Source organism: Petromyzon marinus, chromosome 51 (assembly GCF_048934315.1).
Source record: "Petromyzon marinus isolate PM22_M1 ecotype Great Lakes invasive population chromosome 51, UKy_Petmar_22M1.pri1.0, whole genome shotgun sequence".
Taxonomy (NCBI): Eukaryota; Metazoa; Chordata; class Hyperoartia; order Petromyzontiformes; family Petromyzontidae; genus Petromyzon; species Petromyzon marinus.
The window spans coordinates 9,521,588-9,538,404 of NC_133717.1; the positions used below are offsets into that span (position 1 = coordinate 9,521,588).

At 46.4% G+C, this 16,817-nt stretch overlaps 2 protein-coding genes across 8 annotated transcripts in view; one reads left to right on the forward strand and one right to left on the reverse strand.

The window, feature by feature from the left end:
- Window positions 1-16,817, forward strand: part of SHPRH (SNF2 histone linker PHD RING helicase) — a 94,513-nt gene that overhangs the window by 72,479 nt on the left and 5,217 nt on the right. For all 3 annotated transcript variants that reach the window (XM_032973351.2, XM_032973352.2, XM_032973350.2), the window contains exons 31-32: window positions 8,611-8,789; window positions 12,030-12,110. In XM_032973351.2, the coding sequence (XP_032829242.2) occupies window positions 8,611-8,789; window positions 12,030-12,110 (260 nt within the window). The remainder of the gene's footprint in view (window positions 1-8,610; window positions 8,790-12,029; window positions 12,111-16,817) is intronic.
- LOC116953284 (kelch-like protein 9) overlaps window positions 14,895-16,817 on the reverse strand; it is an 85,898-nt gene continuing 83,975 nt past the window's right edge. For all 5 annotated transcript variants that reach the window (XM_032973356.2, XM_032973357.2, XM_032973355.2 and 2 more), the window contains one exon: window positions 14,895-16,072. In XM_032973356.2, coding sequence (XP_032829247.1) covers window positions 15,816-16,072 — 257 coding nt within the window. In that variant the 3' untranslated portion in view covers window positions 14,895-15,815. The remainder of the gene's footprint in view (window positions 16,073-16,817) is intronic.

Sequence of the window (16,817 nt, forward strand, 5' to 3'; positions counted from 1 at the left end):
CGACGAGTTGTTTGGATCTAGCAGCCTAGTGCAGAGCTGATCCGAGGCCAACATGTTTTGGAGTAAATTTCCATTTTCCATCCCAATGTACTTCATAATAGTTTCCACCCAGATATATTGGACATAATCCTATTCTGATGTGTTCAGTGTGGTTGTAGGCATCAAAGACATAGTATTATACGCACAGATAATTGCTTCATCAGAAGTTACGGGTGTTTTGAGAGTTGCATGGTGGCCATTTTGTTTTTGTAAATCGTCTGTTGACAACTTGGTGCAAAAATGCCTCTTAAAACTTATGCAGCAATATGTATGAGAAATTTTCTTCCCCGTCTACCACTCATGGCATGCCGATCGTCTATCTCTGGCGAACCCATTGATGCTGCCGGGCGGACAGAGGTGGGTGTGGTGGCGGTTTGTTTTAAGATTGCAAATCTGCTGCAGTAACCTTTACACCACGGCAGCACCACGACCTTATGGAACGCGCTACAAAATATTGTTTGGTCAACTGTTAGGAAAACCAAATAAATAAGTGGAATCATTGACACAAACCCAAACGTCTGCATGTGACAGCTTCTGCAACTTGACGAAAGTGCACGGATTACAGCACAGTCCATTAGAGAGTTGTGTGAGCATCTGTGTGCGCAGCCGAGAATTACAGCAAAAGCTGTGTCAGCCCGAATGGAAATATGATGGACAGCCTCTTCTCCCAGCCGCGCGTGTTATGGCAACTCGCCAGTGTAGTCTGGCATAACTTGCTGCAATTCACCATCGTAATTAATGGAGAGCCAGGTTAGGATTTTTGTTTTATTTTTTTAGGGATTGTCTAATCGCTCTCTCTCTCTCTGTTCCTGATTCGCTTTTTATCCTGCTGCGTCGGCTTTCGCTGCTGTGCTGCAGTACGCCCCCGCCGATGTTTTCAGGTTGCACCGCGCATCTTGTTCTGCACGATGTCAGACGTTTTGCGCCCCGCGTGCTTCTAGCTTGCATCAGGAGCGAAACTGAACGTCGGGGGACTCAGTCCTGTGCGCTGGACTGAACGTGCAGTTCATTTCCTAAAGAAGCTCCCAGCGCACGGAGCGAAGCGTCGGATAGCGGCGCCCGCCGAACAGCACGCGGCGCAACCCCAAGGCGCGTCAGAAATCGTCGCCGTTGTAAATTTGCGTTTGCCCTTCAGATGGGTGGGGCAGACCCGGGGCTCAACCCCAGCCGTTATCGGCTGTGCTGCGTGCAGCGCCGCTGCTTGGAGGCACCCGTGCTCAGCCGTAAATGCGTGCCGATTTAATTTTGGCCGCCCGCTCTCCTGCTTATCATCGAAACAGCAATTGGAATTGTCCAAATTGGCCGGACTCGGTGAATTGCCGCGGGGTGTGCCCGTCGTCTGCCTGTTAGATGCAGCAGCGGCTCCCTCCCTTCCAACGCGCCCCGACTGGCATGCTTATCCCGCTATGTACAATGTGTACATCTTGATAATGCTTCTGTCTGTGTGTTTGCGTATAATATATAGCGGAGAGTGGTTGTGTAGCGGTTTAGCGCGCTTCTGCTACGAACCCGGTGACCCCGGGTTTGATCCCTGCTCATGGCCAACACAAGTGACGATTATCTGAAGCAGTCCTGAGTCTCCCCTAGGTCGACTCAGCCTCAAATATGTACCTGGTGTGGTGTGTAAACATCAACGCTGAGACGACAAAGGCCGTGTTGGCCTCCATAGGTGCTCGCTAACAGCACTTGCCCAAACATTTACAGGCTATACAGGGGATCTTAGTCTTTGTCTATATGTACAATTAAAGTACACGATGTCCCCATGTAGCCTGCGCAGACTGTTGGGGCAAGTGCCTTGAGCGATGCCTTTTGAAGTCCGGCATCTTCACACGAGGTTTTATATTGGCCAGCATCATGTCTTCCAAGTGCTGATGTTTACATACCGCACCAGGTATTCATTTAGGGCTGAGTCGGCCGAAGGGAAGCCTGGGATCGGTTCAATATATTCTCCACCAGTATACATGCACACGTACGCACACACTCACAACGCAATGTTTATATAAGCATTGTGTGTGTGTGTATATATTACTTCCAGAATGTTTTGTCAAAACCCATTACATTGCAATCGATTTTATGATCCCTGCACTAATGGGTAGCAATGGAAATCCTTTTGTACGTGACATTGCCTTTTGAGGATTTGGCACACAAACCTTTATTTTATATATATATAAAAGTGACTCGGTTCGTTTATGTTTTCATTATTCCGATGGCCTTGTCCAAAAGTGATGCAGACTTAATAACAATGCCATTTTATTCCCAAACCGATGTCAATCACTCTCGTTCAACCGGCCCTGGCACAGGGAAAGCAGTCGACGATGGGCTTTGGACGACGATTTCAAAACAGGTTGTTTCAACTCTTTGCTTCTTTTGGTAAAGTCACGCGGAAAGAGAAAATAATAAATTAAATAAAACCATATGACGTTTCGATTGCAACACAAGCAATCATCATCATGTAATAATGGAAGATAAAACAAACCTAGTAAACTTAGAAATATAATGCAATACAACACAGACAGTCGGCTAACATAACAGTCAACACCCTACCTGGTTGATTACGTTCTGTCAAAGATTGCTAAATTTGAGAGAGAGATAAAACACAGAACCGGAGACACATGGTATCTCTCTCTGCTTACGTGTCTGTCCGTGTGTCTCCGTGTCTGTGTTTTATCTCTCTCAATTTTAGCAATCCTTGGAAGAACGTAATCAACCAGGTAGGGTGTTGACTGTTATGTTAGCCGACTATCTGTGTTGTATTGCTTTATATGTCTAAGTTTACTAGGTTTGTTTTCTCTTTCATTTGTACCTGATGATGATTGCTTGTGTTGCAATCGAAACGTCGTGTGCTTTTATTTAATTTATTATTTTCTCTTTCTATGTGACTTTTACCGAAAGAACCAAAGATTGATTCCTGCAGTCACGAAAGCGACAAATCAAGGTTGTCTCAAGTGTGCCGAGCTGATGCTCTCAGCCCGTTCACCAACGACCGCACGATTAAAAAAAAAAATCTACGTTAAATTTGGTTCGGCACATTTTTAAGTGGTTGAATTCCAGCCCCAAGATTTAATAATATTTCGGTTTGGCCGTCACGCAATAAACATTACTCCCTACTCTTTGGTTCTTTCGGTAAAGTCACGATGGGTATAAAATAAAATAAATCACGACGTTTCGGGCGCAACACAAGCGTCCGTCATCAGGTGGATCCGAGGTCACTGAAAGAGATCTCAGCAGTAGTTCTGTGATACTCGCATCCGTGGGTCTTTCTCGAACACGAATGGTAATTTTTGCTGTGCAAGGACTTCTTATTCATTTTTTTTCTCTCGTCATGACAAAGAATCCGAGCAGCATTCTATTTCAGCACTGATTAAGTGACCGTCAAGAAAAGTACCACACATTGTACGATGTACATTGTAGGATGTGCATTGTACATTAGTAAGCACTGATTCTTGCATCTGGCTTAGTCTTACAAATTCCAATGATTATTATTAAGTTTGCATACAAAAAAATGTGTGAAAACGTTTACTCCAATACTGGATGAGGGCCTCCCCATGCCGTTGTTATGTCACGGTGCTTGTTTGAACTGGTCAGTCCAAGTAGATGAAATAGTGGACCCAAAAGCACGTCATATATCACTCGCCGCTCATGTTAACCGTGGCTAGGAATCACACTCCTCGGATTGCCATTTTCATAGAGCAGAAAGCTAGCCACTGCACCACCACCACTTCATCCCATCCTGTGAGTGAACCCCGAGTAATTTTTCTTGCAACATTTTCCCACTAAAACACAAAAGTTGGCAGTGGCAATAAATTTATTAAAAATAAGAATGCAATATTTATTTTGTTGTGTGTTCTTATGCCTACCGCCAGCGTGCTGTCTCTTTTGTGAAGCTTTGAGTTTCCATTCTAAGCTGAGCCATGAGATTAAAATGGATTTGTCGTTGTGTTATTTTCTTTTTTTATATATAATCAGGCATTTTAACTTCTTTCCTTTGTAAAAAAAATTTCTCCCAAAAACATTGATTTTTCTGGGTACATTTGGTGGAATAGAAGAAAAAAAATACTCCAACATATATATTACTGGCTATTGTGTCTAATTATAAAAAACATGTATGCCTTATATGTTTTTTTTAAAATATATATGTCTGCCTTCCAGCGCAGCGTGCAGCCTCGCCAACGTGCAGTTATTCTAAGGGAGCATAAGAGCTGGTTTGGTCATTTAGCTTTCAGTGATCCCGCTTCTCGTTTGGGCCCAATGGCTTCTGAGATTACCCGCACCAATCCCGAACAATTAGAATACCCACTGCTCCAGCCCACAAGCTAGCCATCCTGTATTGTAAAGGCGCAGCCCTGCAATTGCTTGCTCACACACCGCTGCTGACAGACGGGGCCTCTGGAAGAGCCCCTCGGAAGGGTTATTTTATACGTGTCCTCAACGTTGGCCACACGTTGTTTTAGAAGAGGTGGGAGTACCCACACTTTAACCCCAACAAATGTGACTTTGCCGATCGACTAACCGTGATAGACCCATTGATATTGCTGGGTGGATAGAGAGGTCGGCGAGGGGGGGGGGGTTTAAGACACTTGACTCTCATTGTTTTAACTGCCACGCATGGAGATTGAATTGAGCCAGCGACCTCTGGATCGCAAGGTCAACGTGCCAAACATCTACACCACTGTAGCAGCCTCCTTCAAGTACAGTAAAAAAACTATTAAAGTGGTTTCCTGCTCAGTTGAGCTGATCTCTACGTTACAACCCTGAGTCAGTGGTGGAAATTCCACATTCCTATTGCGAGTCTTTCTACAGGAAAACCACTTTTTAAGGGTGAAGGGTTGAGTTACCACCTCTAGCCGGGATTTGATTTTACACCTTTGCCATCACAAATCACACACATCCACTGCGTCACCTGCCCATATATCTTCCAGTACCTGTATTGGAATGCACCTTTTAACCACTGGATAGACAGAGCCAATAGAGATTAAATTTAAACATACCCTAGCCTAAATATAATCTTTGGCATGTGTGTAAGCATTTGTCCCACTCCGTGTGCTGTATGTCATTGTAACTCGTCAATGACATTGCCTCATTAAATGTCTGAAATTATAGGAATGGAAGCTGGATATATTTTATGCTATGGGTCTTTTATGCAAACATCCATGGAAAAGGAATTGGCAAAACATCGCAATGTAGAACCTTCCAGAGTTGAGAGTAGTTGAGGCTTTTTCCTGTATGAATTGATTGCTGGTGTTTCTCATTCGTCTTGCGTTTGAGATGGAAAGGAAAATTAAAGGAGTGTTTATGTGGAAAAACAATTTTAATATTTTATTTTCATTAAATCAGCTACTCAGCTTGTATGACTGCCAAACTCAATAAAAAAGTATTTATCACGATTAATCTAAATGTACAGCCTTTTTTTTAACTCCACTGCTGGATAATGGCCCTCCCCATGCCATGTCGAAAACTATTTTTTTTAAAAATTGGTTTAACCAGGTAAGGCCCACTGAGCTAAATCGCTCTTTTTCAGAAGCGACCTTGTCACAAATGATAGCTCCACGAAGTGCTTTATCACGTGGAAATTTTTAGCAGCCAGATAGCCTAAATGCGCGATTCTGAATGTGGAAGGGAAAACCGGGGAACTCGGGAAAAAAATCCATGCGACCACGGGGGGAGAGACTTGCAAACTCCAAATATACAGCAAGCGTCAGGGTCAGCATCAAACTCACGACCTCTATACCAGGTGAGGTAGTGAACATCTCGCTTCCATGGTGCCCTGTCAGTCCTGTCAGTCCCAGGACTCTTTTGTGCGCTGGTCGGTACACGTATGAGATAGGAGGGGGCGGCCGGGTACCTAAGGCCACTTCAGATATCGCTCGCCACTGACGTTAGCCGCGACGTGGGAATCAAATCGCAGGCAGCTGGATTTGTGGCGCAGTGCACCAAACACTTCGCCCTCCTGCCCTGAATATTAATACCGGATGACTAATAAATAGCTTCCATTATTCTCCCAGCAGAGAGAGAGCATAATCTCCATCTAATTCACCCATACCTATGCATTGAAATGATATCAATCGGACGCATCTCTCTGGCTCATTGGCCTAATCCCCCATGTCCTATTGAAAGGAGTGCCCTTCTCCTGCTGTCGAATGTCGCCTAATTCGAGCCAAGCGAGGGGATTTTTTTTTACTGAATTCCGTTCCTAGCACCGGCTGGCATGGCCCACCCCATCCCCCCGCCTCCCCCACCCCCCACCCCGTGTTTTATCAGGAGATCCCATCCCTGTTTCTCATGGGTTTGTCGGTGTCGAGCGCCGTTTCGGCCGTCAGAGCGTGTTTCTGGCTGACGAAGTGCCGTCACCACCGGCTTGGTGAGCGATGAGTAGACTCCGGAAATTGCAGCGGTGCCTCCTCGCAGCGCGACAGCCGCCGGGAGTGCTTCTTGTCCTTGCGTCGTGTGCAGACCGTGGCAGAGCATCTGTCTTAAAGTTCCTGAAGCGCCTGCCCGTAGGTTGAAAGGCGCTTCGAATACACGTACCCTGCCCGCTGGCCTGCCATGGATTGCCGAATACAGTTACACAATACAATGGGATTCTGATTTAGAGAATGGCTGAGGATTTCTGACACGGTGTAATGCTTGGTACTCCAGAGGCTGCTGATTCGATCTCCCGACAGGTAATTGAAGCAATGGGGCAATATTCTTCAATCCCCCCTCCGCACCCCGCCTCTGTCCACTCGGCAGGATAAATGGATACACCACAGTTAGTCCATCGGGCAGGCCACATATAGTGGGATAAACGGTGGGTTCTCTCCACTTCTTCCAAGACATCTGGCCAACATGGAAAGGATAAACCACTTATTGAGAGTTCCCTCGAGTGGACATCCTTCTGGCAGCAGTGGCATGGGCAAGCAATTGCAGGGCTGCACTTTTACCATGTCTTACCTTTGAGAGTGTCTAAATGCAATTACATTTCAAGACACTGCACATATAGTGGGACATGTGTCAGGATAAAAAGAAGACCTATATATATGCCATACACTTTTTTTAAGAGAAGGACCAGTCCGCACCTCCGATGAGCACAATTTGCTACATACGGTGCAGAAGCAGTTCAACATACACGTCAGTCATAGGCAGAGGAGAAAAGACAATGAAGAGGAGCAGAGTTAACAACTCGGATGGCCAGAGGTTTAGGAGTTAAAGACAATGACAGGCAGCAGGGGAGACAGAGTGACCTCCTGGCCTTGTTTGCCAGAGCAGAGAGCACGTGAAGAGTTGGGAGAGTGAGTAGAGAGGGCAACGCTGTAGGCAGGGGCGAGTCCATTGAGGACCTTGACAGTTGAGATTGGATTGGGAGCCAGCAAACGGATCGGAGTGTTGGGGGTGTTTATGGCTGCTGACATGAAGTCTGGCAGTGGGATTATGGATCAAAGATTAGAAATGGAGAAGGACAAAACAAATACAATCGAAATACATTCAAAGGCTTCTGGCGTTGGCCGATGCGTTGGCTACGTGCCCAGCGGCGCAACATTCCAATATCAAAGGTCATAAGCATGACACTGCACCCATACCCCTAACTTGGCACAGATACAGGGACTTAGATTTGGTCTCTAACCGAGGACTCAGACGTAAACGTAGTTGCTGTGACATAGCCGCGGTCTGCTGCATATTTTTTTGCGGTGATATTGATTGAGTTTGCATTTGTGCCGCACGTTTATCGTGGAGCTTAGTGCTGTATCGTGCTTCTGGGACCTCAATAATGCATTACGACTATAAGTGGAGCTGACATTAAAGCTAAATGCCCAAATGTCAATGTAATTGCCGTGGTAAGGAAAGGAAGGGTTATTATTGGGCACAACGATATCAGCAAGGGCGTCGCATTGTGGATAAAGCAAATCATGAATGTGACTTGCAAAACAAAAGGGACCCAAGCACATTTGCGTTTGAATATTTTGACATCATTACTGAAAAGATTTATGTAATGATGCATTAGTTGTGTCAGTGATGGGGGTTCGATTCACCATACTTCAACACGCCGGTCGGTGCGGTTGGTGAACGGGAGTCGCGAATGCAGGTGTTTAGGACCGGTTCAGCTGGGAATCGAACTCGATGTTTAAATGTATTCGATTGTGAGAATTGTTCTTCAGCTCACCGGGTGAGTGAGCTGCAACAACAACAAAAAATCGGCGCATCGTTTAAACGCTTGGACACCGCGTGACAGTATAATTTGTTTCGCTGTGTCGGGTGGTGGAGGGTCTTAACGACACGAAATCCGGCCAGGTTGTTGCACCGTATCAGCTGCAAAAATCTACTTCGTGTCAAGGGGAGTCTCACGTTCATCTTGTTGGCCTTCTGAATGTGTACTGATGTAGGCTGACTCAACCTTAAATGGGTACCTGGTGTGGTGTGTAAACATTAGCACTCGGGAGAAAAAGGCAGCCATATCGCGGTGCCAGACACCCACCCCCTCGTGCGCCATGCGCGCCTTAATGGATGCTCGCTAACGGCACTTGCCCCAAGAGTCTGTTAAGGCTACACCGGGGCGGGGGGGGGATCTTTGTCTTTGTTTGGCGTGGCTCTGTACAGGAGAACCTGAGTGCGTTCAAGCACGACCCGGGCACCAACGTGCTGCTGCTTCCACTTCACACGGGCTCCAACGGGCTCAACATCATCGAGGCCACCCACGTCATCCTTGTGGAGCCCATCCTCAACCCGGCCACCGAGATGCAGGCCATAGGCAGGGTGCACCGCATCGGGCAGACGCGGTACGGCAGCACGGCGACACATAACCGGCGGTTCACCACCACCACCACCACCCCCCGCCCTTCCCCCGCGCACTGTGAATCAATGAGATTTTCTGCGGGCGAATTTCTATTTCAGTGGCGTTACGCGTGGAAGCGAAAGCTGCGAGAGGAAGTGACGTCAGCCGTACGTGATGTACAATTACGATTTGGGTTTGTCGTTTCTTCAGAACTGCTTTTTTGTGTTTAGTTTATTGCCTTTAACCCCCCTCCCCAGCACCTCCGATGAGCACGGTTGGCTACGTACGGTGCGAAAGAAGTTCAACGTACAGTAAAACCTTGGATTGCGAGCATAATTCGTTCCGGAAACGTGTTTGTAATCCAAAGCACTCGTATATCGGTTGTGGTCACGTGACGCTCGGCAGACAAAGCGTATACGTACCGCTCGTATTGCAAGACCTCGCTCGTTTATCAAATTAATATTTAAAAAAATTTTGCTCGTCCTGCAAAACACTCACAGACCACGTTACTCGCAATCCAAGGTTTTACTGTACATACATCCGGGTTTGTGCGAGCGCATGTCAACTCGTGTGAGACGGTGGGGCGACCTATGTTTCGTAGGGGAGGGGCAGGCGTAGGTGGAGAAGGAGAAAGCGCGGCAAAACTAATTTGTCACGTGCATATTAGAAAAACGACGTGGGAAAAAAACGCGTTTTACAAACGTACACAAATCATGCTCGCAGCATTGTGTGGGCAACACCACAGGCTCTCCTCACACTTGGCACCCAACATGCATTGCAAAAGCGAGTGCCAGTCGTGATGCTCAGTAGTTTTGTAATTTTGTGAAGTGAATTGCTTTTGCAGGATAGAATATTTAAATTATGACTTTTTAATATTCATAGGGATTTTACTTTGAAGTGAAGTCTGCTTTAATCAACGTATTATTTTTTTTATCTTTCAGGGAAAGTAGTGGACCAATTGGGCTCTGGGGGAACAAATTGCTGAAATGGGAGTAAAATCTAAGAGACACGAAGCAGAATACACAGATCAGAGAACAAACACAACGTAGAGACACCTCATTGAATGTTTAGAACGGCAAGGGAGATTGAACAGCACGCATGGCTAGAAGGGACATAACAGCTGATGCAGTGGCAACCTAGGGAGGGAATGTGACCGAGATAATGACCAGTCCGGAGACGGAGCGATGAGATTCGCACCTCCGATTAGCACGGGGACACCACAGTTAGTCCATTGGCAGGCCACGTATGGTGGGGTAAACTGTGTGAGTACTCCCCACTTCTTCCAAGACATCTGTCCAGCATGGAAAGGATGAACCAGTTCTCTAGAGCTCCCTCGAGTGAAGACCCTTCTGCCAGCAGTGGCATGGGCAAGCAATTGCAGGGCTCCACCTTTACTCTGTCTTACCTTTGAGAGTGTCTAAATATAATTGAAAAAATTCAAGACTGCACACGATGCGAATCCTACTGGACATCCATGAAAAAGAGCTTCATAGCCCATCGGACCTCTCCAGTCTGAATAGAGATTCTAATTTGCTGCAATGCATGTCGCGGTGTGAACATGAGCACTTACTGGCAAGCACTGCTCTCTGGCTAAAGAGAACATTTTTAAAAAATGCGTCGCAGACTTACTTTATTACTTACGAGCCCGCACGCACGGCTCGTTTTCATGGGTGGTGGTGGTGAATGCGTATGTGTATGTAGCTGATGTTGCAATGCCAAGCTAACCATGCGGTGCGAGCACGCCACACTTGACGCGCGTAACGAGCTGTAGGCAGGTGTCCAAGACCTGTCGTCGTTGAACGCGTAGGGACACGGAAAGTTACGTAAAGTGAAAAGGCCATCCAGCCCATCAAGCTCACTCCACCATGAATCGGCAAAGCGATCCGCACGGCTGCTCCCCACCCTGCCAGTGACACTTGGATAGACTCTGCCGATCACTCAAATTTGCCTTAACTCTTCAATGCCGCGGTAGTGCAACGGTTAGCACAGTGTGCTCGCGTTGCAGACGTCGATGATCTCCCGGCGTGGAACTCGAAACAATGGCCAAGTTTCTTAAATTCTCCCCCCCCCTCCGCCGCGGGCCACTTCTGTCCACCCAGCCGTATAAATGGCTTCATTGCAGCCAGTCCATCGACAGGTCGCGTTTGGTTCGGTTTGGGCAAGTTGTGGGTACTCTCACCTCTCTCAAGATGTCTGGCTGGCATGGAAGAATAAGCCAAATGCCATCTGATGAGACTCTCCAGAGCTCCTTCTCGTGGAGGCCCTTCAGCCAACAGTGGCGCAAGCAATAAATTGCAGGGCTGTATCGTTACCTTACCTTTTACTTTTAACGAGCCACCCGCAATTGTCCTTTGAAGGTTTCTTCAAGTGGAGCGGGGGCTGTCCACTCGTTTAATTAATCGATTACTTTCCTGATTATCGGTTCAGTTTACTCGACTAATCGGACAACACGAATGTAATTTGGGGGAAAAAAAAAGCTCTCGCCTCTCTTCCCGTCGTCTACGTAATCGTCAGCATCACGCTGGTTGTGGCTTATAGGGGTGGTCTTCCTGCCTTCAGCAGGCTCAAATCAGATGTGTAAATGACAATAAGAACCCATGCTTAATCGATCAATAGCGCAAGCCAGAAAATCATCACAACGTGACAAAAATGTGTACATAGCAAACAGCCATTTCGTGGTATGCAAAACAAATCAGCATTTCCTGAAAGGAGTGCATTGTGGTCCTTTGTTCTTTGGTCACCATCAAAATAATTTTGAGCAAATGTGACCCACTGACGGGCAGCGGTGATACAGAGATAGACAACTGTTGACCGGTTTCACCATTATTCGGACTCATCAGCACAGTACAGTCACCACTGCCCACTGCTGCAAAGTCAGCCTCTGGAAACCACAATGTGGAGGCTCCCATTTCTACGCTCTGGGGCTGGATACCAAGGAAGGCCGCCTTTTATCAAGGGACCGATAAGGACCACTATTCCCGGCTCCAATTTCAAGCATATCCACAGCTCGCAATGAGATGATATAACACAAAACAATAGTCCTGGCTCTCCGGGATCCGCCTAATTGGTTTATTTACTCACCCTTCACGAAAGACATTAAACCGTTTGCCAGAGAGCCTTGTCCCCTGAATGTTGCACGGCGCGTTCTACGATTGCACGTTCCCGCGGAAGGCACTTCTCTTTTGTTCTCTCCGTTGGGTGACGCGGGCGCCCTGCACGCTCTGCGCTCCTTTGTTTTTTTCAGGCCAACAGTGGTGCACAGATTTGCCGTGAAGTCCACAATCGAGGAGAAGATGGTGGCCATGCTGAAATCGGCAGAAAAGATGTGAGTGGCTCGTCGCATCGACACCGCCTGGTCTGCGTGCGTCGGCGGAGTTGTGGTTGTCGCACCACTCTTAACCCTTTCCCGGTCCGATGACGTATGTTACGTGTACGTCAGCAGTTTAATCAGAAGAAAAAAACGTCAATGAAGTAAATCTTGACTTAAAGCTTTCGTGACTGCAGAAATTAATATTCTTTGGGTCTTTCGGTAAAGTCACGCAGATAGGTTCAAAGAAAATAACAAAAAACTACTACCGCTTGTGTTGCAATCATCATGACGACCGCTTGTGTTGCGATCGAAACGTCGTAGTTTTTTGTTATTTTGTTATTTTCTTTGAACCTATCTATGTGACTTTACCGAAAGACCCAAAGAATATGCAATGAAATAACTTTATCGGTATCGATGCTCCCACACGGACGTGTGGTAGGGCGTGCGGCAGCTATCATAGAGGGCGGTCGTGTCGCTACAGTCGTCTGCGGTGAATGCAGTGTCTTTAAAAATAGGGGCGCTACACCTCTCCAAATAAAATTACCGCTGAACCGCTTGTGCGTTCCGAGATTCGGCGGTGAACGTCACACCCCACCCTGCACCTTGCAGTCGTCTCGGAATGGGAAAGGGTTAAGATGCAACTCTTTAAATATTTATGATGGTATCATAACAACGATCCTTATTGTTTATCACGGGCTTGACTCAGGGATTCCTTCCACCCATGTCTGGGACTCGGATCTCATCCACGCTGTCCTTGAGCCACCGCACTACAGGCCACAAGACTTTCTCCTTCTGCTTATTTTCTCGCACTGCTCCACTTTGTCAATCGGTACTCCCCGCTGTCGGTCTCATTTGCGAAGTTCTCAAGATTTTCGCTCAGTTCAAGAAACCCCGTGCCGGTCAATGGTCAATGGGTCCACTATGTTCGCAGCGCATTGTGCATGCGATTTGTGCTTGCGCACTGCCGCCAACGCAATTCCTGAATGGTTTTCGTAAACTGTTGTAATAATCATGCATGCCCAAGCCTGAAATATATGTTAGGTAGTACTGGAGTGCAAGAAAACCAGGTTGCATTGTTAAAATTCAAATTGGCACATTGCTAAGCCATGTTATTAAACGTAGTCTGCAGAGTACTTGTTCTTATAAAGAATAGCATATTATTGCATAGCAATGAACGTTTATACTGTAACATACTTTATTCACTTTTATATTGCTATGAAGAGGATCTTGCCATTCAAAATGTTTTGCTATTGAATGACACTGCATCCAAACTGAACCCAAAGAGTGACCAATGTAAGAAGTCAGAAAGACGTTGCACATAGAAGAAGACCTGAGGCAGTGGTGATGGACAATAACAGGGACGTTAAAAGTGCGTCGTTCGGAAACATCGAAGGAACCAGAAAGCGAGGGGAAGACCTGAGGGAGAATGGGCTTGACGACGACATCGCAAGAGATTGGCGCCGGAAAGATGTCGCCACCACTTGAGCACACTGACAACAGGACGGAGGAAAGTGGAAACAAATGACGGGAGTGTGCGGTGGACACCTACGGGCCTATCTGGCCATGGATCATGGTGACGATGAAGAGGGCCTTTGCCTGAAACGTCAGCTATTGATTTATTTATTTAGTATCACACTTACTGACGAAGTGCAGAGCTTTTGTCTCTTTAACACGTAGGCTTTCGCGACCAATATCCATAATGGAGGTTTTTTTTTTTTCGGTTAGATCGAGTAAATATATAAATGTGTTGTTAAACCCACTCGCATAATGCGCATGCATAGCATAATGTACGTTGACTCAAGAGCACAGAAGTGTGGTCATCACATCTACGCCTCTTTATAAGGAACGAAACAGATGGACTTCTCCACAAATCTGGCTGTCGCCTGATGAAGCTAGTTGTAATTACTGGCGAAACGTCGTACTCATATTGTAAATGTTGTGGCTTGGCTCTCCAACACACCGATTAGTGCTGTACTAGTAACGAATTGGCCACGTTCTGTTTACGTGACAACCCTTACTAGTTGGCTGTGTCGGATGGTGGCGGGTTTAACGTTCAGATTTATATATTTACGCGATCTTTGTTTGCCTTTTTTTTGAAGGTCAATTCAAGCTCGTGAAGTAAAAATAACGTAGGGGTTTCTAAGCAGAACTTGCACCCAATCCGCTGCACTGAATTTTCGGGGGGATTGTGGAGAAAGTCCCTTGCCCAAGGTGTGTATTGGCATTAAAATACAATCAATTTACGGGATATTCGAGCTCTCAGTTGCTTTATTGCAAATGCCAAATTTTTGGGGGGGATTTTCGCACCAAGCACATTATGTAGACCGTCAAACAGAACCGCACTAAGCATGCCAACAATATATATATTCCATTTCTAAGTTTAATAAAAAGTATTCACCATTTCCATTATTACCCAGTAGTTTATCTCCATGCCACAGGCACCAGGAGTGAGGTGGGGTAAAAAAAAAAGGGCCAGGGTAAAAAAAAAAAATCAATAATGCATTAAAAGATAGAATTCTCTTAACTCAGATTTGAAACCTCGCAGCAATTAATTTCCATTGGGACTTTATTTTCGTAATAATCAGTTTTCGGAACAAAGCAAAATCCGGACGAATCGCATCGCCACAAAAGGCGAGAGAGACAGAGAGAGAGAGAGGAGAGAGTTTGCGATCTGGACGTTCAATGCGAATGCCGGCAATGTCTCGCGGCTTGGGAACACAAATCGTTTTAGCTGAAAAGCCCGAGGATAAAACATCTGGCTACTGTGGAAACAGATCAGTTGGTTTTTTTTTTCCTCTCTCTCTCTCTCTCTCTTCTTCCAAACAGATTTCTTAGGGAATTGTTTTTATTTATTTTTATTTTCCCCGATGTGGAATTTTTTTTTCCTTTCATCGTCGCTATTGTGCTCTGAGCGGCGGCTGCCCCGATTGAAATCTAATTTTGCACGGAGCTCAAGGACTTGGAGACGCTGCGTGCATCCTGGGAATGGTGACCTTTATTTAACCATTTATTTCACCATTTCCCCCGAAATGGACTAATGTCATTTGCAACAAGAGCCCCAAAGCACTACAACGTAGCTTCATCAAAATCAGTTAATGATGATCACTCACCACCCTGATGTGACCAGGAATCAAATGCAGATCTCAGGGTTCATAGAGCAGTGCATTTAAATATATTTAGTTATTAGTATCCTACTTCTGGACATATACCATACCTGTCAACCCATACGTTTTACCGGTATTCTTGTACAGGGGAATTTCTCCCTTGTGATGGGACTTTATAGGATTAACGTTGAAATTTATAAGAGTCACGGGGTGACCAATAAGGTCTGAATTGGTCTGCAATAAGGTAGGCACTGATAAGGGGTTGACAGGTATGATATTCAATGAATGGAAAACAATAAATAGGCTGCCAATAGTTAGCAATAGTAGTACAGTATTCCATCGTTATTCATGAACTTGCTATCCGCGATTTTGGCAATCCGCGATTTTGGCAATCCGCGAATCGCATCTGGAAATCTACATAACTGCATCGAGAGAGAGAGAGAAAGTGATGAGAGAATGTTACGTGAGAAAGTGACGAGATGAAGGGATGAGGTAAAGTGATGATATTTAATGTTTACGCATTTATTAAAGGTTTTCGTAGGCCAATATCACTATCTGCGAAACGTGGTATTCACGAGCATCTCCGGAGCGTTTTCGCTCAGGAATAAAGAAGGTACTAGTTTAGTCGCTCTAAGCCATTCGTGGGCCGTATCGATTGTTCCTCCGGTGTCACCGCGATCCATCGCCCCCAAGGCAGGCCTCCTGGATAGGCCTGGTCCGCAGCATCGAGCGCGACGATCCGGGAAGCGGCACCAGGTTGAGCGTGGGTGTCCCCTCGGGTATCCCCTCGGGTATCCTCTCGGGTGTCCCCTGGGGTATCCCCTCGGGTGTCCCCTCGGGTGACCCCGCGTGCAGCCGTGTTTTGTTCCGGATCTATTTCGGACGCGCAACCACCAGATGGGGGTTGTATCCAATAGGAATGTAGGGGTGGGGGGTGACGGGATGGGGGGGACCAAGGCGAGACATTCAAGAAAAAGATGGATTGAAATGTTAAGGAAGCATGTGGACTCCAACAGCTGCTGTCTGGAGAGTGGAGGAGGAGGGGGGAGGGAGAAGAGATGGAAGAATAAACCAATTTTAAGAATCTTTATTCACCCACCGGCCCGCTGACACACTGGCCTGGCAGAAAGATGACGACGATGGTTATGGTAGCATCCTTATCGGTTGAAAATGCATCGTTTAATCAAACACAGCTGGCTGAGATGTGGTGAGATCCTGCTTGTGACACATATATATACATAAAGCCACACAGACCTTCACAACGAGCTATTCGTTCTGTCAAAAATAAATAGCGCTGTTCAAGCTGCGTGAGCCGCGTTGGTACAAAGAGGGGGGCGGGGGGGGGGCAGGGGTATGGGGAGGGGGGGCTTGGTGGGTCCGGGTGTGGGAGCTTTGTGGCTTCACGTCCACACCCCCCCTGCCGTGGCCTGCCCATCGTCGCGATGCCCAAAGCATACAGGCCATCCCAACAAATAGATTTTCCAACAACATCTGCTCGTGATTAGACGCCGCACAAATAATGTAAAATTTTGATTTAAAGCTTTCGTGGCTGCAAAAATATAAAACAATATTATTTAATGTTTACGTATTTATTAAAGGTTTTCGTAGGCCAGTAGCA